The 22,325-nt window shown below is 43.7% G+C and overlaps 1 protein-coding gene across 1 annotated transcript in view; it reads right to left on the bottom strand.

Moving 5' to 3' along the window:
- The window catches only part of RMDN3 (regulator of microtubule dynamics 3), a 58,009-nt gene extending 35,929 nt beyond the window's left edge, over nucleotides 1-22,080 (bottom strand). The window contains exons 1-5 of the mRNA XM_044293963.1: nucleotides 21,955-22,080; nucleotides 13,174-13,369; nucleotides 12,930-13,095; nucleotides 10,771-10,914; nucleotides 1,031-1,298 (exon numbers count right to left, since the gene is read on the bottom strand). Of these exons, the coding sequence (XP_044149898.1) occupies nucleotides 1,031-1,298; nucleotides 10,771-10,914; nucleotides 12,930-13,095; nucleotides 13,174-13,360 (765 nt within the window). The 5' untranslated portion in view covers nucleotides 13,361-13,369; nucleotides 21,955-22,080. The remainder of the gene's footprint in view (nucleotides 1-1,030; nucleotides 1,299-10,770; nucleotides 10,915-12,929; nucleotides 13,096-13,173; nucleotides 13,370-21,954) is intronic.
- Nucleotides 22,081-22,325: the final 245 nt, after the last annotated feature.

Below are 22,325 nucleotides of genomic sequence, written 5' to 3'. Positions count from 1 at the left end.
ATTTTGTTTTTGCATTTTAATTTTTCTTCCTTCTCTTCCTTGAGCCATAACTTTTTTTTATTATACCATTCACATAGCTGTATCACTGCTTTTTTTTTTAGCAGGACAAGTTGTACTTTCTAATGCCACCATTTAATATGGCAAAAAAGTAGTAGGAAGCGGGGAAAAATGGTGTGGAATTGGAAAAAAACACAATTTCTCCCCCGTTTTACGGGTTTTGTTCCCACGGTGTTCCCTTTGCTGCAAAACTGCCCTTTATTCTCTGGGTCAGTACGATTACAACAATACTACATATGTATGGGTTCTGTATGGCTAAATAGTGTATAATTAAATTTAAAAAAATTAAAAAAATAACTTTTTTTTACATCACCATATTCTGACGCCCATCATTTTTATTTCTTTTTTTTTAAATGATTTTGAAGGTCATATTTGAGCCAACAAAATCCATTTTTTTTTTTTTGATTCTGAACAATCGTGGATTTTTTAGATCCATTATTTGTACAGAATTGCTCATTGCTTATGTGGGCCTGCCACCTGCTGGCCAAAATAAGAATTGCAGCTTCAACACCCTGGGTCTCTTCAGAGAGACCCAGGGTATTGAAATCAATTACCGGCATCCTCATTGGCAGCAGAGGATGCCGGTTTTTCACATCTAAAAGGCTTTAATGAACGTCATTAGCCGCGGGTTTCTGCTGTTTGAAACAGCAGAGGCCTTCTGGCCATGATGTCTGCTGCAGCAAAGCGGTTAAAAAGGGACTTGACTGTATTCATACATTGCATATTCCAGCACTTTTTGCATATACCAACAGTTTGAACTAAACACTCTGGTGTGAATCAGGAAACTGCACTAAACAAATATACATTTTTGTGCTAAAGTGACAAAATAAAGTCACAGAATGCCAGTGCATCATTTTCTAAATTACTTTGGTTTTGCCAACATTTTATGCAGAATAGGTCAATGAATACAGACAGACCTGTTACAGAAGTAAAAAATAATTTTGTATAATTGAGCAAGAAAACAATATTTTACCAGTAATTTATTACTGCACAGCATCTGGAATCCTTCCCTCTTCTGCTGAGCATCACCACTGTGCAACTGATCCGACTTCTGGAGCAAAAGCGTTAACTCTTCCTCCAAAGGGTCATCCGCAATCGCTGTGGATTCATCATCTGTAACGGGATCCGCAGAGTCCCTGCGCATTGTCCTCACTGTTTCACAGCTTACTTCATCCTCTTCTTCATCACTCCCTTTGCTACTTTCTCGATCGTAATCGGATTCAGCATTTGCTGTAGTGTATCTGTAAAAGCAATGAATTCTGGCATGACATTGTCGAAACCTGACATGGTATTGAAGAACCAGAGCAATGGTTCATAGATTATAGTCTTTGACTCTGTTGTGAGTAATGTTATTAGGATTTCTTTGTTATAGCACATACAGGGATGCTGTGAAACATTATCAAGATGGCTGACGACCCACAAAGGTATACAGAGTCTTACTCTTTAATAATAGCCTATCCTGCACTATGTAGGCAATTTTTTGGTACTTGTTTTTGGCTAAAAGTAATTTTTTCAATTGGCCTTTATTAAAAATATTGAGCCATTCTGTCACAAAGGATTAACTGTTTGTCTAGTTGTATGAATGGTACTTTTTACTTTCACTGTCTAATAACCCTTATCTCTCATTTACTGAGAGGTGATAAACACTTATTTAAGATAAGAGCTGAGCTATAATGAGTGTCTATAAGGTCAGAGAGCAGAGATAAGGAGTCCATCTGCTTTAGCTCAGCTATTTCCGTTGGACCCATAGAAGTGAATGGGAGCAGCGGCCGATCATGCACAGTGCGTTCCCACTTACTTCCATGGGAAGCGTGCTTGGCGTTGGCCCAGCGGTGGGACCCGCGCCTATAAGACAACGGGGGCATATGCTAGCGATATGCCCTCATTGTCTGGGATGAGACGACCCCTTTAAAAAAGTGGGTTTGGAAATTTTCATGAAAAATTTCAAAACTGCTTATAAATTCAAAGCCTTCTGAGGTCCTAAAAAATAGAAAATCACATTTAGAAAAATATTGTCAGCATAAAGTAGACATGCAGGGAATGTTAAGTAATAACAGTTTTATGAAGTATCACTATCTGCCTTAAAAGTGGATACATTCAAATTTAGAAAATAGTGAATTTTTCAAAAAGTTTCATAAATTTGGATTTTTTTATTTTTTTTATAAATAATGGTAAAACAAATTGACTCAAATGTACCACTAACATGAAGTACAATGTGTCACGAGAAAACAATCTCAGAATCTATTGGAAGTAAAGCATTCCAGAGTTATTACCACATAACGTGACATGTCAGATTTGCAAAAAATGGTGAAAACTGGCTTGGTTTTTGAAGGGGTTAATAAATGTCCCTCATCAACATAGCTAACCACACCCACTTTTCCACCCATATTCCAAAACTGGAGCGAGTGGTGTAAAAAGTCACAAATGCTGGAGTGAAGGCATGATAAATCTGCCCCTTTGTTTCTCTCCCTGGTCTCCATTTCATGAGAGCTTTAAAGGGCGTCTGTCAGTAGCTTTAACCAGGCTATACTGTTAACAGCACTAAAGCCTGAAAGAGCAGGACAAATACACCTTCTGTGGAACATTTCTCATCAGGAGTAGTGAGAATATGATGTTCTTTTCTGCCAGGTTTAGCTCCTGATGGAGACTGAGCTTTCTGCAATGGGCTGCTTAGCGGTCTCCTAGATGGATGCTACACCTGTCACTCAGAGCAGAGGGGACGGGCTGCAAAGCAGTTCAATGCAGAAAGCACGTCCCATTGAAGCACCACCTCCAGTGCACTTGCAGGAGCAGAATAAAAATTCATATTCATACTAATCCTGATAACAAAAGATATGTTTGTCCTGCTTTCCCCAGCCCCTACCTTTGCCTGCTCAAAAGTGCTGACCGACTCCATTTAAATTAATAAAACATGTTTGTGCAGTGCCCACTACATCCAGAGCACTCTAGTGTAGAATAGTGGACTTAAAACTGTCTGTTTGGCCAGAATAATGCTGAACGGCAGTTTTTTTTTTACATTATGCTCAAGTTCGGATTTGGAAACTACAAACAATGTGTACTCTGGGGCTTTTGTTTTGCTAAAAAGTTGAAAAATGAAACCGTCAAAATGGGACCGGAGGATGATCATGTAAAACAGGCAAGAGAATAATTACCCTGACTGCCATAGCGTCAGCCAAAGAAAACACGCAGACCGGAGCCAGTCTATTTGTTTAGCATTCCATCATTGTTTTCATCTCCGTGTCTATATTATCTTTCTCTGCTTCTTTCACCTTTTCTTTCTGTGAATTAAACTGTGTAAATGCCTTGGTTGACCGCACAACGGAGCGGCCCCTATTTAATACCCTAATCTCTATATGGCTGGCAATATTCCCAGAAACTCTATAGTAAAGGGTTACCCCCTTAAAGACCACATTAGATCTTCCTACTAACCATTGATTTAGCAGCTGCCGAAAAAAAATCCTGCAGCTGCAGAAGTGGAGCAGGGGTGTCAGTGACAGGCCGAGACACCAGAGAGAGTTCAGACCTAGTTTAGAGCGTTAATGACTGTTACACAGCTGATAAGGTTGAAAAAAATAAAAAAATAAAAAATTTTTAAATTACCGTATATTTTATAATTGTACTGTGTTGATCTAATGGTCATCAGATACCACTATGGCCCCTTGCAGACCAGCGTGTCCGGATGCGTTCAGTAAAAACTGCGCAATTTCGCAAACAAATTAATTCAGTTTTGTCTGAGATTGCGTTCAGTTGTTCAGTTTTTATCGTGCGGGTGCAATGCGATTTAATGCATTTTGCACGTGCGTGCTAAAAAACTGAATGTTTACAAACAACATCTCTTAGCAACCATCCGTGAAAAACTTGCGCTTGCTTGCGGATGCGATTTTCGCAGAATATAGCAGAATATAAAAAATAGCAGAATATAGAACATGCAGCGATTTTCACGCAACGCAAAAGTGATGCATGAAAACCACCGCTCATGTGCACAGCGCCAGATTCCGTGCGGGCGCAATGCATTCGCATCACGCATTGCACCCGCGTGGAATACTCGCTCGTGTGAAAGGGGCCTATGAGGTAGACACCAACTATCCTAATCTTAGGGAAAAAAATTACTTCTAGACTCCAAAATATGACAGACTAAAACCCTGGATATATTATCACCTTTACAGTGTAACAGTCATTCTATTTTTATTTGTGTAATGTGTAGGGGCAGTGATACTAACCATTTTTGTAATATACTTTAATTACTGAAATCATACCTTTCTATTAGAAAAATGGCTCTAAAGTGGCCCATTTTGAGCCTTAGCAACGCTCCTCTGTCTTCTGTTTACAGAACAGTCAGTGTTGAGCAAGTCTCCATGGACCACTTTAGGGTCCATTCACACGTCCGTAATTTGGGTCCGCATTCGTTCTGCAATTTGCGGACCCATTCACTTTCAATGGGGCTGGAACGGATGCAAATGCACATTTCCTGGATCCGCATCCGCATTTTCGGGATCCACTATTTCGTTCTAGAACATGTCCTATTCTTGTCCGCAATTGCAGACCAGAAAAGGCATTTTCTATTTTAGGTCTGTGATGTGCAGTCCGCAAATTGCGGATCGCACATTGCAGGTGTCCGTGTTTTGCGGATCCGCAAAACACTTACGGACGTGTGAATGGACCCTTAGAGCTATTTTTCTAATAGAAATGTACGATTTCAGTAATTAAAGTATATTACAAAAATGGTCAGTATCGCTGCCCCTATACATTACACAAATAAAAAAAGAATGACCATTATACTTTAACCGCCTCCGGACCGCCTAAAGCAGGATCGCGTTCCGGAGGCGGCTGACTCAGCCACAATCACGTGCCGGCGCGTCATCTCGCGAGACGCGAGATTTCCTGTGAACACGCACACCCAGGCGCACGCATTCACAGGAACGGAAGGTAAGCGAATGGATCTACAGCCTGCCAACGGCGATCGTTCACTGGCAGGCTGTAGATGCGATTTTTTTAACCCCTATAAGGTATATTAGACGCTGTTTTGATAACGGCATCTAATATACCTGCTACCTGGTCCTCTGGTGGTCCCTTTTGGATTGGATTGCTTGGAGGAAACAGGCAGCTCAGTAATAAGTAGCACCAAACACCACTATACTACACCCCCCCCCCTTGTCACTTATTAACCCCTTATTAACCCCTGATCACCCCATATTAGACTCCCTGATCACCCCTCTGTCATTGATCACCCCCCTGTAAGGCTCCATTCAGACGTCCGTATGTGTTTTGCGGATCCGATCCATGGATCCGCAAAACACATACGGACGTCTGAATGGAGCCTTACAGGGGGGTGATCAATGACAGGGGGGTGATCACCCCATATAGACTCCCTGATCACCCCCCTGTCATTGATCACCCCCTGTAAGGCTCCATTCAGACGTCCGTATGTGTTTTGCGGATCCGCGGATCCGCTAAACACGGACACCGGCAATGTGCTTTCCGCATTTTGCGGATCCGCACATTGCCAGAGCTATATAGAAAATGCCTTTTCTTGTCCGCAATTGCGGACAAGAATAGGACATGTTCTATAGGCTCTACAAAAACGCAGTGTTCGCCCGATCAGGCCTGATCTTGTGCACACACTTGCGTTCAGTCCGCCTCACCGCAGTGACAGAATTTTTTTTTTTCTGATCACTGCAAAAACACCGTAAAATCGCTGCGGCGCTATAAAAAGATCACTTTTGAGGGGCATGGCGAGTTCATAGAAGATTTTTATTTTTTTTCAAAAGTTTGCAGAAATTGATTTATTTTTTTATTTTATTTTTTCTTACAAAGTCTCATATTCCACTAACTTGTGACAAAGAAATAAAATCTCACATGAACTCACCATACCCCTCACGGAATCCAAATGCATAACATATTTTAGACAATTATATTCCAGACTTCTTCTCATGCTTTAGTGCCCTTAAAATGCCAGGGCAGGATAAATACCCCACATGTGACCCCATTTTGGAAAGAAGACACCCCAAGGTAAATCGCTGAAGGGCATATTGAGTCAATGAAAGATTTAACTTTTTGTCACAAGTTAGCGGAAAGGGAGACTTTGAAAGAAAAAATGTATAAAAATTTCAGCTAACTTGTGCCAAAAAAAATAATAATACTTCTATGAACTCGCCATGCCCCTCACAGAATACCTTGGGGTGTCTTCTTTCTAAAATGGGGTCACATGTGGGGTATTTATACTGCCCTGGCATTTTAGGGGCCCTAAAGCGTGAGAAGAAGTCTGGGATCCAAATGCCTATAAATGCACTCCTAAAAGGTACTCATTGGAATTTGGGCCCCTTTGCCCACCTAGGCTGCAAAAAAGTGTCACACATGTGGTATCGCCGTAATCAGGAGAAGTAGGGCAATGTGTTTCGGGGTGTATTTTCACATATACCCATGCTGGGTAAGAGAAATATCTCTGTAAAATGACAACTTTGTATAACAAAAAGGGACAAGTTGACTTTTAGAGAGATATTTCTCTCACCCAGCATGGGTATATGTAAAAAGACACCCCAAAACACATTGCCCTACTTCTTCTGAGTACGGTGATACCACATGTGTGACACTTTTTTGCAGCCAAGATGCGCAAAGGGACCCAAATTCCAAAGAGCACCTTTAGGATTTCACAGGGCATTTTTTATGCATTTGGATTCCAGACTTCTTCTCACGCTTTAGGTCCCCTAAAATGCCTGGGCAGTATAAAAAACCCACAAGTGACCCCATTTTGGAAAGAAGACATCCCAAGGTATTTCGTGATGGGCATAGTGAGTTCATGGAAGTTTTTATTTTTTGTCACAAGTTAGTGGAATATGAGACTTTGTAAGGAAAAAAAAGAAAAATCATCATTTTCCGCTAACTTGTGACAAAAAATAAAAAGTTCTATGAACTCACTATGCCTATCAGCGAATACCTTAGGGTGTCTACTTTCCAAAATGGGGTCATTTGTGGGGTGTTTCTACTGTCTGGGCATTGTAGAACCTCAGGAAACATGAAAGGTGCTCAGAAAGTCAGAGCTGCTTCAAAATGCGGAAATTCACATTTTTGCACCATAGTTGTAAACACTATAACTTTTGCGCAAACCAATAAATATACACTTATTCAATTTTTTTTTATCAAAGACATGTAGAACAATAAATTTAGAGAAATATTTATATAGAAATGTAGTTTAAAAAAAAAAAATTACAACTGAAAGTGAAAAATGTAATTTTTTTGCAAAAATTTCAGTAGATTTCGATTAATAACAAAAAAAGTAAAAATGTCAGCAGCAATAAAATACCACCAAATGAAAGCTCTATTAGTGAGAAGAAAAGGAGGTAAATTTCATTTAGGTGGTAAGTTGTATGACCGAGCAATAAACAGTGAAAGTATTGTAGTGCAGAAGTGTAAAAAGTGGTCTGGTCATTAAGGGGGTTTAAGCTAGGGGGGCTGAGGTGGTTAAGGAAGGCATCCAGGCCCCTCTTGAACTAGTTCAATGATCAAACCATTGCAACATACTCTGGCACAGAGTCCCATAGTCTCACTGCTCTTACAGTAAAGAACCCTGTCTACATTTATAATGAAACCTTACTTCCTCTAGATGTGCAGGATATCATGGTTGCATGAATGATTAAAAGATCATTAGAAAGATCTCTGTACTGTGTCTGTGAAGATTCTCATTCATCCAGGTCATGCTATATCAGTAGTAATAAGTCAAATCAACTGGACTTGTATTTTCACCAACTGGCTTTTAAGTTAGAATGAGTTGTACAAGAGATGTCTGACATTTATTACCGGTGACTCATGCTGCAGTCAGCATAATCTTTTTATCATAATCAACACAAGGTCAAGGACCTCATGGAGAGAAGATGTTGATACCAATATGCATGACTGAAGCTATTAGGTGCAATTAAGTCTACTTTCACACTCGCGTTTTGGCTTTCCGTTTGCGAGATCCGTTCAGGGCTCTCACAAGCGGTCCAAAACTACAACTCCCATCATTCCCTGACTGCCTACAGCTATCATCCTACAGAAGGGCATTGTGGGAGTTGTAGTTTTACAACAGCTGGAGGGCCGCAGGTTGATCATCCCTGCCCTAATGCATTCTGAATGGAAAAGGATGCATCAGTTCAGTCTCCATTCCGCTTCGGAGACGGACACCAAAACGCTGCCGATGAAACTGAGCCAAACGGATCCATCCTGGCACACAATGTAAGTCAATGGGGACGGATCCGTCCTCCATTGACTTTCAATGGTGTTCAAGACGGATCGTCTTGGCTATGTTAAAGATAATACAAACGGATCAGTTCAGAACGGATGCAGACGGTTGCATTATCTGGACGGATCTGTCCATGACGAATGCACACAAAACGCGAGTGTGAAATTAGCCTAAACTGTCCAGGAAGAGGTGTTAGAACAGCATCGTAAGTGGCAGACAATAGATGTTTTACCCTTCCACCTCTATTCAAGCTCAATTTCTCCAATTTGACATAGAAAGCTTCTTTCACACCTATTTTTGAACCAGCCCTTGAACCTAGCTGTCATCAAACGAGTGTCCTTTGTCCGCATGATGTAGATACACAGCCGAGTCCTGACCGCAGGTGTAGGTTCTTCCGTGCTGGGCCATACTCTAGCGCAATGCTCAGACACGAGAAAAGCAATATTGTGTATTCAGTCCAGTGCAGTGAGGAGTGCCACGACTTGTACCCCGGGGAAAGAAAACAGCAGCTACGCCAGAGTATGGCCCAGCACGGAAGAGCCAGGGGTGAACAATCCCATTTAATGTTGGAGATTTCTTGTACAAGTCATAAGAAATTCAGAAAGCCAGTCAGATGACTTACAAAAAGTCCAGCTGATCTGACTTATTACCACTGATATCGCTAGGATAAGCCATCTCTGCCACCTCTGAGACCTGTGGATATGTATGTGTACATATTATATATGAATATACATGTATATATACATATTTATATACATATATTTACACACACACATATATATATATATATGTGTGTATATACATTGCAATGCATGGCCACCGACAGTGTGTCCACTGTCTGCAGACATGAACCCATTCACTTAAATGGGGTCTGCAATCTACATCAGACAGTACTTTTTTGGGGTGCGGAGGCATGGACAGAAAACCCATGGATGCACTCCATAGGTTTCCGATCTGTGCCTCCATTCCGCACCACACTGTATCTTTCGGATTTCAGACCCATCACTTGATACAGTGTGCACACTTCTGGTGCCTATATATTGCGGACCCCCTGTTCGCGGCCCACAATAGAGGCACAGGCAGGCTATGGTCATGTGCATGAGGCCTAAAGCCATACCTCCTTCCAGTATCCGGCAGGACAGTCCCGATTTTAAGTGGCGGTCCTGGTACGGGGAAGGTATGTCCAAAATGGATCAGTTTTCCCTAATGCATTCTGAATGGAAAAGGATCCGCTCGGAATGCATCAGTTTGCCTCTGTTCCGTCTCCATTCCGCTTTGGAGGCGTACACCATAACACTGCTTGCAGCGTTTTGGTGTCCGCCTGATGAAACTGAGCCAAACGGATCCGTCCTGGCACATAATGTAAGTCTATGGGGACAGATCAGTTTTCTCTGGCATAATAGAAAACGGATCTGTCCCCCATTGACTTTCAATGTTGTTCAAGACGGATCCGTCATGGTTATAAAAGACATAATACAAACGGATCCGTTCATGATGGATGCATGTGGTTGTATTATGGTAACGGAACCGTTTTTGCAGATCCATGACGGAGTGTGAACCCAGCCTTAATCACATCGTGTCCCTCCTTCTTCTATTCTAGAGTTGGGAGGTATGCTAAAGCACTGATGAAATGACACCTGAGGTGCTGCTGTTACTATGGCATCACGGTTGGCCAGGGGTGTCATGTGACTGCTCCCCTGGATGTGATGCATGCTGGGAGTTTTACTTTCACTTTGCAGCTGCTCCGCCCACACAGCCTCTTATTAATGGCAGCATGCTATGCTAAATGCAGTAGAAAGATGATATATATACAGTATATCTGTCATGATACAAATTCCTTCTCGCTTTAGGGTACTTTCACATTAGCGTTTTTTTTTCCGGCATAGAGTTCCGTAACAGGAGCTCTATACCGGAAAAGAACTGATCAGGCATATCCCCATGCATTCTGAATAGAGAGTAATCCGTTCAGGATGCATCAGGATGTCTTCAGTTCAGTCATTTTGACTCATCAGGCGAAAGAGAAAACCGTAGCATGCTACGGTTTCATCTCCGGCGAAAAAAACGGAAGACATGCCTGAATTTCGGATCCATAGGAATGTATAAGTGCCGGTTCCGGCATTCAAAATACCGGAATGCCGGACCCGTCCTTCCGGTCTGCGCATGCGCAGACCTTTAAAAATGAGGGGAAAAAATACTGGATCCGTTTTGCCTGATGACACTGGAAAAAACGGATCCGGTATTGCAATACATTTTTCTGACTGATCAGGCATTTTTCAGACTGATCAGGATCCTGATCAGTCAGAAAAAATGACATGCGTTTGCATACAGTTTGCCTGATCAGGCAGGCAGTTCAGGCAACGGAACTGGCTGCCGGAATCAAACAACGCAAGTGTGAAAGTAGCCCAAGTTATTGTCTGGGGCTCTTTATTTGTTTTTATCTACGACAACCCTTTTAATGTAACAACATGAGCGTGGCCATACGTTTCCGTACATACCCTCCTTCACTTTCCCCATCGGTGTGTGCTGGCCCGGAACTGGTGGTGAAGTAGATGGAGCTGGAGCCCGTGGAATCAGTCCGCTCTCTGTGGGGCAGGTATCGTCGCCGTCGATTAGCCCTTTGGTTCTCCTCCAAATGTGACCTGACAAATATACTACAATTCAATAACACTGCCAGATGCCGTAGATTCTGCCACGTCAAGCATTCACGTCCACGTCATGGGGGAACAAATAGTACATTTAAGAAAAACGCACCTCCTCACACATCCAATAAACACTTATGTGTTCACAGAGAATAAAGCTAACATATAAACCAAGTCACACATTGTGCAAAAGAAAAAAAAAAAGGGAAAAAACTATGGTGGAATTGATTTATTTATTTATTTATTTTCATTTTCCTCGAGAAATTTCATAAACTCCATAAAATAAATTATATGTAGCCCCAAACGGTACTAATCAAAACTACAACTGGTGATGCAAATGTCCCATACAGCGTTGTAGGCAGAGAAATATAAGGTTATGCTTTATGCCATAACCTTCTGATGAATGCAGCTCCCACTCCGGGGACAGTGGCCCCTCACACAGGCACAGCCAGCTCTTCAGCGACTCCCCAGCTGGATGCGCCAGCAGGTGCCCACTCACCAACCAGGACCCTGCATTCTGGAGAAAGGTGCAGGTCCCAAAGCTGTTTGTTTAAAATAATCCAATGGTCAACCCAAGAGAGTCCTCTGATGTACGTGAAGCGGTTTTCCCATGAATGAGGTATTACCAATCCTCAAGATAGGAAGGTTGGGACCAGTCACTAGAACAGGGTCCCCAAGTGTCAGAGTCAGGCATGTGACCTGCTCCTCCATTTAAGGTTTATGAGGCTGAAAGAAGCAGATTGGCGCTCAAGTTTTGAGGAAATGGGGGTAATTTGAACTTTTATATTCATTTTTTATTATATTTTAAAAGCTTTATTTCTTTCTTTTTTAAGTCAACCTAGGTAACTATAACAAGCAATCATTAGATTGCCAATAGCATGCTGTAATGGATAGTTATCCATTACAGAATACAGCACCTGCAGCCCTGTATTGGAATATACCAGTGACGGGCATTGGAGCCTCAAGCAGGTTCCAGCCGATCACCTTAATGTAACAAATTCCCCGATCTTAACTGGGGGAGGTTGTTGCTGGGTGGCAGCATGCAGCTCCCGTATTTTCACCACTCAGATGCTGTGATCACTTTTGACCATGGCATCTGAGGGGTAAAATGTCTGCAATCACCGCTATCACCGATCGTAGACATTAGTTCCGGGCCTCTTCTGTGTAATACAGCAGAAACCTAAATGTCTGCGATCACCGCTATCACCGATCGTAGACATTAGCTCTGGGCCTCTTCTGTGTAATACAGCAGAAACCTAAATGTCTGCAATCACTGCTATCACCGATCGTAGACATTAGCTCTGGGCCTCTTCTGTGTAATACAGCAGAAACCTAAATGTCTGCGATCACTGCTATCACTGATCATAGACAATAGCTCTGGGCCTCTGCTGGGTAACACAGCAGAAACCTAAATGTCTGCGATCACCGATCATAGACATTAGCTCCGGGCCTCTGCTGTGTAATACAGCAGAAACCTAAAAGTCTGCGATCACTGCTATCACCGATCGTAGACATTAGCTCCGGGCCTCTGCTGTATAATACAGCAGAAAACTAAATGTCTGCAATCACCGCTATCACCGATGGTAGACATTAGCTCCGGGCCTCTGCTGTATACCTGGCAGCTATAGCGCCCACTGCACTCACAAGAGGACGCGGTATTTGAAGACTGGACTTCAGTCGTACATGTACAGCGGAGTTAGGACGCACTGTGGACACTGCAGAGGACACGTAGTGTTACACTACTGCTATGCAATGTAATACCTGGAGGCTTAAGTCCACCAGAGCAAGAGCCGGTACTCATTAGTCTTTCAATTTCCTGATTTTAAGGAGATAAGTCACTGGCACACCATCGATATACCAATGCAGCAGTAGTGTCCGATGATATTTTATTAGGATGTGGACAATTTTGTATTTCTATTTGCTGATGTGTGCCATAGTGTTTTATTTAAACGAGAAGTTATTCCACATAATACAACTATAATCCTAAAGATGGCAGAAGTGACTGTATTACCCACCGGACTTCTCCAACAATATCGTCAGCCAGGCCATGAAGAATGCTCCGCAATGACTCAATCTCCTGCCGCAGCTCTGTAATGCTGCCAAGGACATAGTCCAGGCGGCTCAATAAATCTGACTGCTCGCTGCGTGACGCGGCCCCAATATCCGTGTTTGCTGACAACGCTGAAAAAAAACACACCACTGTATTATTTTCATGAGGCCTTAGGCACCGACTGTGACGACTTGCAGAATACGACAAACCTTGTGAATAGCTTGCTGTTAAAGTACCATCGCGATCCCCGGTCACAAGTACATGATGTCCATTTTGCTTTGGTGCTCGCTTATTATTTCGGCGACGCTGCCGGTGAACCACGTATACTATTATTCCAGCCGCCACACCAGCTGCCAGGCCTAAGCCGACCTGATGTGAAAGGGGAAATTTAGACATGACGCTTTCCTGGAAAACAAACACATTGCAATTGGGATAAATCAATTTGCTCCTGATATATTTTACTCTTATGTGGTTTTTAAAGTGGCTGTGTCATCTCAGACTTGGCATATCACGAGGATCCCACCTATCTCCAGAACAGGCCCCAGAAAGAGAGCTCACGTAGGGTGCTCTCCATTCATTTCTATGGGAGTTCCAAAAATGGCAGAGCGCCAAAGCCCCATAGAAATGAATGGAGAGCGCACCGTTCCATTCACTTCTATTGGACTGGCGGAGATAGCCAAGCCAGCGTTTGGCTATTTTCGGCAGTCCCATAAAAATGAATGGCGAGAGGTTTTGCGTGCATGGCTCCTCTCCGCTCACTTTGGGGGGCCCCATAGGAGACACCCGCACCTACTGTATCTGACATTGGTAGCACATCAATATCTAAGATCAGACAACCCATTTACAGTAATTCAGAAACCTATTTGATTACCGCTTAAGATGGAAAAGTACATAACTATACAATTGGGTTGTTTCTGGTATTGAATTTTCGATAATCATACCAGGATTTGCCTTTTTTCAATACTAGGCTTCGCTAGTATCAGAGAACAATGAGCGTGCTGCTGTCAGCGTGCTCCATGTTCTCCTCAGCAGCACGGGGCAGAAGGAAGCAGTCTCTCCTCCCCCCTGTGCCACCGCTGCCACCAATGAGGAGAGAGGGGCGGGCACACTGCTCCACCAATGAGGAGAGAGGGGCGGGCACACTGCTCCACCAATGAGGAGAGAGGGGCGGGCGCACTGCTCCACCAATGAGGAGAGAGGGGCGGGCACACTGCTCCACCAATGAAAGTAAATGTTTAAAGAAGACCTTTCATCGGGCAAAAATTTCTGAACTAAGTATCATAGATACAGTATGTAGAGCGGCACCCAGGGATCTCACTGCACCTACTATTATCCTGGGCGCCGCTCCGTTCTCCCGGTATGTCCTCCGGTATCATACTGGGCGGAGACTTCGGGGACTTGGTTATACTGGGCGGAGACTGCCCTTGTTCTCCTAGGCGTCTCCTTCTCCCAGGCTGTAGCGCTGGCCAATCGCAGCGCAGAGCTCACAGCCTGGGAGAAGGAGACGCCCAGGAGAAAAAGGGCAGTCTCCTACTATAACCAAGTCCCCGAAGATAGCGGGAGAAAGGAGTGACGCCCAGGGATAATAGTAAGTGCAGTGAGATCCCTGGGCACCGCTCTACATACTGTATCTATGATACATAGTTCAGAAATTTTTGCCAGATGAAAGGTCCTCCTTAATACAAATCCCGGAGGCGGGGAGCTGCCATTAGCGGCAGTTAACCCCTCAGGTGCCACACCCACCTCCTGTATCAAATGTTTATTATATTACCATTGGTATTAAAATCATTGGTGGCGCAGTGCGCCCCCCCAAAGTATTAAAATCATTGGTGGCAGTGGCCACAGGGTCCCCTCGCCTCCCCCTCATTGGTGGCAGTTCTGATCGGAGCCCCAGCAGTGTAATCCTGGGGCTCCGATCGGTTACCATGGCAGCCAGGACACTGTGTGATACTATGCACAGGGAGAGTGTGAGGTCCTATTCACCCTATACAGCTCTACCAGGGTAAATATAACAAGGGATGAAAAGATCCAGGTTATAGCCCCTAAGGGGGGAAAAAGTTAAAAAAAATATAAAAAAAAGGAAAAAAAATTTTTTTTTCAATATTAAGTATAAATCACCCCCTTTCCCAATTTTACATATAAAATATATAAACAATAAATAAACATATTACATATCGCCACATCTGAAAAGTCCAAACTATTAAAATATTTTTAAAAATGTCCTATGCGGTGAGCGCCGTAACAGAAAAAATAAATGCGCGATTCGCCATTTTTTGTTAGTCACCTTGTCCCCCCAAAAAATAGGATCGTACTGTTTTATTATGGGCCGGACGTTCCATAAAATGTGGAATGCACGCAGCTTTTTTGGCGTTTTTTTTTTTGGGGCGTGGTATTGATCGGTATCGAGTTACGCAATACTTTTTTATGGTATCAAAACCGAATCTAAATTTTGGTATCTATACAACATATTTTTTTTCTTTCTTCATTGTAGCTATTTCTACCACAAATCTGCTGTGTATGAACACATCCTAATAGGCAGAGGTTATCAGTGACCACCCTGATGGGAATATTCCGGGTAGTCTCTAGTATTAAAACTGTTCATCTATCGATAGTGGTGTACGGTGCTAAAAGAGATCCTGAGAGATCCCTGAGGTTTCCAGAAACTCATAAAAAAAAGGGACAGAAAATGTTAAAAATAACAAGCGTTACTCACCTCCATCAGTTCCCTGACGCTGCTCACTCATCCAATCACTGGCCTTTGGGGTGACCTGCCACTGGTTGAGCCAGCATGTTGCGCCAGGATCGGTATCGGGGGACTGGTATGAAATATGGGAAATATGAAATGCAGGGCAGACCAAGCCCTCAAGCACACAGCCATATTCATTTTGCAGTCCGCAAACCACGTATCTTCAAAATACGGATCCGGTCCGTGTGCCGTCGGCTTTTTTTTTTTTTTGGCAGACTGACTTCAATGGGTCGGTATTTTGCGGACATAGTTTATCTTTTTGCGGAAAGCACATATGGAGGCAGAAAGCACATGGATGATTTGTGCGCTTTCCACATCTGTACGTCCGTTCCACAAAAAGACAGAAGGCGCCCAATACTAGTCTACAAAATTCGGACAAACGGCGGATTGTATTTGCTGACAAAGAAAAAGTGTTGCGTTAATTTCTACATTTTTGTTTCTATTAGGTGTTAAAATTAAAGAGGGTCGTCTCACCTCAGACATTGGGGGCATATTACTAGGATATGCCCCCAATGTCTGATAATGTTATCTTTAGAACAGAGTCCGCAAAGTGAAGGAGGGCGCACCACGCCTGCGCAGCCACCCTCTATTCAATCCTATAAGAAGTTCCATTGAAATAAATCTCGCAAGCAAGGCCACTGCTCCCTTAACTTTTTTCAGAATGAATGCATGTGAGGCACACCCTCCTTCACTGTGAAGGCTCCGTTCTAAAGATCAGACATTGGGGGCAGTGAAACATCACAACGCCTGGTCCTGTCAATCAAAGTACTGAGGGCGTCGCAGTTGAATAGAGAGCAGAGCCTCTAGGTGTAACGGCCACGCCCCCGTTGCTCCTAGAGGCTCATTTGCATATATTAATGCATCATTTTTCCCAACAAGTCGGTGCATATAAATATGCAACAGATCAGCTAGTTTCATAGGTACCAATCTGCTGACAGATGCCCTTTAAAGGTTTTTTTTCGGGATTTTAATATTGATATCCCCAGGCACGGCCGCCGATCAGCTGTTTAAAAAGAAGGCTACGCGCCGTGGGAGCACTGCCTTCCCTTTTTTATTTACCTGCTCGCAGTGGTGAACCGTGTAATTACAAGTCATCCCGTTCACTTCTAGGGGACAGATCCTTCCTATTCAAGTGTATAGTACAGAGCCGTCCCATAGAAGTGAAGGCGATGCGACGGCGAGGAGGTAAACAATGAAGAGAAGGTGCGGCCTTCTCTTTAACCAGCTGCTTGGTCCCGGGGGTCGGACCCCCGCCGATCTGATATCAATATTAAGCCACTGCGCAACCCCTTTAAGAATTAATAAATAAAAATGTGTCCATTTGGTGTTTTCTCGTTTACATCTGGAACCAGTTTGCAGAATCTTTAATTATACATTGCTGAAATCTGTTCCTAACACTTGGGGAAATTCCATATATAATGGTCAAATTTCAGTGAAACGGGTCACTTCTGTGGACACCAAATCACCCATCATCCTCAACACATTTCCTCTCTCCAGGATCTGTAGATGCACATGTTGCAGATCAAGCACACACATATATTTTGTCTCCGTGTCACTTATTTTATTTATTTTTTCGCAGATAGGGTGCAGACCCATTCATTTCAACGAGTCCGTGTGTTGTCCGCATCTGTATGTCCGTTCTATAGCACCGAAAAAAAGATAGAACATGTCCGTCCTATTTTCGTCCGTTTTGCAGACAAGGATAGGCATTGGTACAATGGATTTAAGAAAAAAAAAAAAAAACATGGATGTCACATGGAACCAAAAGTGCACAAAAAACGGACATGAATCTGCCCTATTTATCACCGTTTTTGGGCATTGTTTGTTTATATTAACAACCCCATTGAAGTCTATGACACACTTTACAATTGACATGCTGCAGGTTTTAACCCCTTCCCGACTGCCCACTGACTATATACGTCCTATCTGCACACAACATGTATAGAAACGGTCAGGCCGCAATCTAGCAGGAGCAGGTCGGGTCCGGGAGCAGTCTACTACCACTCTTGCCTTTTCCAGTGCCGGCAGGAGATCGTGGAGGAGCGCCGAGCTGCTTCCTCTATTAGTCCCAGTGGTCATGTGACCGCCGGGTGTCTAGGGGCAGGAGCAGAGCTGCAGGGTCTAAGGCAGGCATGTCCAAACTGCGGCCTTCCAGCTGTTGCAAAACTACAACTCCCAGCATGCCTGGATAGCTTACAACTATTAGGGCATGCTGGGAGTTGTAGTTTTGCAACAGCTGGAGGGCCGCAGTTTGGACATGCCTGGTCTAAGGAGACCCTGCAGCTCTGCCTGTGTGTAATGTCCCCCCTATAACTGGGGCTTCTGTGGATGCCCCAGTTACAGTGGAAACAGTGAAAAAAAAGTAAAGGAAAAAAAATGTGTCTTCGAGAGGTCTTTTAATGCCCTCCTAGGGGACATGTGCCAAAAATAAATAAAAATAATAATAAAAAATACTAATAAAAAAAATGTACAAAAATAAAATAAAAAATGCAGTCCCTAATGGTTGCCCCGTTCACTCAAATCTACACATCAAAACGATCGTCACAAAATAGGGAAACCATTGCAATAATTCATTTTTATGGGGGATTCAGCCCGCACAACCCAATAATTCATTTTTGTGTCAGTTTTAATATTTAAGAAATAAAAAGCTACAATAAAAAAAAATGACTTTTTAATAAGAATTAGTGGTTTTCTACCAAATTAAACCAAAAAAAAGTAAACAAAATCTCTTAAAAAAAAAACATATTAATAAAAAAATCCTAAGTGTCAAGCAAAAAACGTTGCCAAAAAACACCACGTGAACAAAATCATGAAAAATTGCCTGGAAATTCAGGCTTTTTTTTAGACCTGGTCATGAAAGGGTTAACATTCACACAACAAATTGCACATTTCCGCAGCTAAGAAAAAAAAATAATAATAATCTTTTACTTTGTTGGTACTGTATGCATCTTGTGCAGCCACCATTAAAGGGGTTTTCCAAGGCATTATAACTGAGGACCTTTCCTCAGTACTTGATGAGTGGGGGTCTGACACCCAGGACCCCCGCCGATCAGCTGTTGCCACGGCCTTCTCGCAGCTTTCCCTAGGCCAGTGACGTCACATTCACTGGTCATAGAAGTGAGTGGGGCTGAGTGCGATACCACGCAATGTACGGCGCTGTGAAAAGGCTGCGCCGCTAACAGGACCACCGCTGCATTCTCAAAAAGTTGATCGCCGGGGGTTATAAAATCCCTTTTAATGCTGCAATGGGCAATCGACCCATGTATCTCTTCCAGTGTAAGTACTTTATAAGGGTTGTGCAGCGATTTATATTGATGACCTATTGTCAGTATAGGTCATCACTATCAGATCAGTGGGGGTCCGACACCCCCCGCCAATCAGAGCTTCCTCTTCATTATACTGCACCTCGTCTCAGGGGTGAGTACTTGTAATTACACTGCGCCACCTCTACAGGGCCGACGACCCGTAGTGTAATGACCAGGAAGCTGCGCTCGGATGGAGTACTGCCTCCTCTTCAAACAGCTGATCGGCGGGGGGGAGGGGGGGGGGATCAGATATTGAGGATAGGTCATCAATATAAATCGCTGCACAATCCCTTTAAATCTGACAGAAGGACGCCCAAATGATATGTGCCTGATAAAGCCGGAAACGCTTATGTTATTAGTGCATTGGACTCATTAGTAGCTAAAAATCATTTTTTCAATTGGTCTTTATTAAAAAATATGGAGCCCTTTTCTCTGTACAGAGCTGAGATGCTCTACTAGCAGGATCTGAATTTTCTCACTGTTCCGTCAGTTGAGGTGCTGACGGGCTCCTTATCTCTGCCCTCTGACATTATAAACACTCAGTATAGCTCAGCTCTTATCTTACTGATAAGAATGTGGTTTTATTAAGTGTTTATGACCTATCTGTAGTTTAGAGATGAGGGTTATTAGATGACCATTCACACAGCTAGAAAAACTGTTAACCCTTTGTGACCGGTAACATAGCTAGAAAAACAGTTAACCCTTTGTGACAGAACGGCTGAATATTTTTAATAAAGTCCAATTGGAAAAATGATTTTTAGCCCAAAATGAGTAAAATGCAATCATAAAAAAAATGCTGAAAGTGTACATAGACTTTAAATATTTGCAGTCCGGTGGTTACTCACCTCTCCATGCCAGAAGACAGGGGCGTTGCTAGGACAAAACATTCGGGGTATGGGCCCCTGAAGTTTTGTCCCAGGCCCCGTATGTCCTGCCTGCCTGTTAGATATAACTGTATTGTAGTCCTCAGGACGGCAATACAATTGAATCTAATGCACTGCAAGAGCTGAAGGACCTGTGATGACCTCACAGGTCATGTGATCAGTTCTAAATGCAGTCGATAAAAAAAGGGCCTGGGATGATGTCACCATCATGTGACCAGTGCAGGAGAGGACGGCTCAGCAGTGAAGAGGCTGAGGTGAGGTCTGCTACATGAGGAGAGGTAAGTGAAGGAAGAGGCAGAGCAATGCTGGGAGTTGTGGTTATTTAACTGGGACTGTATGTTAGGGGTGAAGGGAGGGAAGTTATTTACATGGGACAGTGAGGTGGAGTGATGTTATTTACATGGGACTGAAATTTGGAAGTGGCTGGGGTAGGGTGATGTTATTTACATGGGATTGTATGTTGAGGGGTAATGTTATTTACATGGGACTGTATGGCGGAGGTGCTGAGGAATTATAATTTCTGAGGACATTAAACAGAGGAATATAACTACAGGGGGCACTGCAGGTGGCATTATAAATACTTGGTAGAGATGAAGAAGGTCACGGCACTCTAATAGCTTCCTTGTTCAGTGTTCTTTATTGCACCAAAATAACAGCAGCAACGTTTCGACAATACAGTCTTTATCAAGCTACAATTTATGTAGCTTGATAAAGACTGTATTGTCGAAACGTTGCTGCTGTTATTTTGGTGCAATAAAGAACACTGAACAAGGAAGCTATTAGAGTGCCGTGACCTTCTTCATCTCTACATGGTAATTTTGGGGGTCTCTGAGGCCGAGACCTGACGCCACGATCACCGCCGCAAAACTTTTTGAGTTGACCCAAGTAAGTGGTGCGGTCCTACCACCTATTTTTTCTATTATAAATACTTGGGGCGCTTCAGAGCAAGCATTATACCAGTAGGGGGTAGTATAAATATTGGGGGTGCTTCAGGGAGAGCATTATAACAGTAGGGGGTGATATAACTACAGGGGGCACTGCAGGCGGAATTATAAATACTTGGGACGCTTCAGGGCGAGCATTATACCAGTAGGAGGCGGTATAAATACTGGGGACATCTTAACAGGGGACATTAGGCGTTCTTATTTCTACTGGGGGCTCTATAGGAGGGATCCACATTATTTCTACTAAGAGCACTATTACTACTGAAGGGTCTGTAGAGAGCTTTATTACCACTGGGTGAATAATAGGGGGCCTTATTTCTACTGGGGGCTCTGTGAGGGTATTATTAATACTGGAGAACTCTACTACTAAAGGAGGCACTCTTGTGTAGCATTATCAATGTTGGGTCCAGTAGGGGGAAGTATTACCAATGAGGGCATTCTAGAAGGGAATTACTATTGGTGGGACTATGAGGAGTACTGTTACTATGGGGGGCACTCATTTTTCTTCAGGATAGTATTTGGGGGTATAGAAAAGTGAGGAAGCTAAGATGTCTGTGCGTCACACTCTGCAGAGACGAGGCGGCTGAGAGAAGTGTCCGGACCGAATGGATCTACATCGGAGGAGACGTCACCGGGAGGCCCTGGATGTGACAGGTACCTGCTGCTGTATAGGGAGCCGTGTCCTGCATAGTGGCTGTGCTTGGACATAGGACTGATCTGTCCATAGGTCATGTGACTACGTGGTGATGGCCACTATACACGTGCTCTCGCCCCCTGACCTACACTCTAAATGTATGCATTAGTGGCTGCTATACATAAAACCCAGTATGGAATAGCCCAGCAAACTGTCCGGTCTAGGGGTGCTGACTCAGAAAGCTCCTGTTTAACCCCTGAGACTGTCTGCCTATGGTGGAAGGGGTTAATTCTATAAAGATAACTCCGTGGGCGGGGCCAGAAGAAGAGCTGCGCTGTACACGTGACCCGCCTCTATAGAGAGGACACATGCACACTATGGCTGTACAGCCTTCTGTCACAGAGACGCAGTGGAGGACCTGCTCCAGCCGCACGCTTCTGAAGGAAGGCCCAAAGCGTGGTGTGAACAGGTTCTTACCCGCTTCTTCCTGCAGCCGGGGGAAAAAGCCGGCTTCACGTCACTACCGTACACCAAGCCCGTCCCACAATAACGGTTCAGCCGCAAAGCGAAAGCCGAAGGAGCCGAGAGAAGCTGTGGGATGTCAGGGTCATGTGATCCGTCACGTGCATGGGCGGGGCCACGCCGGGGAGCAGGTTGGGGTGGGCGATGAGAGCATGTGTGAGGAAACGTTCACTGCTGTAGTGGAGCGCTAGATGTGTGTGTGGTGTACACCCAGCAGAGCTGTGTGTGAGTGCAGTGTGTATGTAGCAGAGCTGTGTGTGAGTGCAGTGTGTATGTAGCAGAGCTGTGTGTGAGTGCAGTGTGTATGTAGCAGAGCTGTGTGTGAG

The sequence above is a fragment of the Bufo gargarizans genome, chromosome 5 (genome assembly GCF_014858855.1).
Source record: "Bufo gargarizans isolate SCDJY-AF-19 chromosome 5, ASM1485885v1, whole genome shotgun sequence".
In the NCBI taxonomy this organism is placed as follows: Eukaryota; Metazoa; Chordata; class Amphibia; order Anura; family Bufonidae; genus Bufo; species Bufo gargarizans.
Note: the sequence above shows the minus strand (reverse complement) of the source record. Positions and strands in the feature narration are given on the sequence as shown.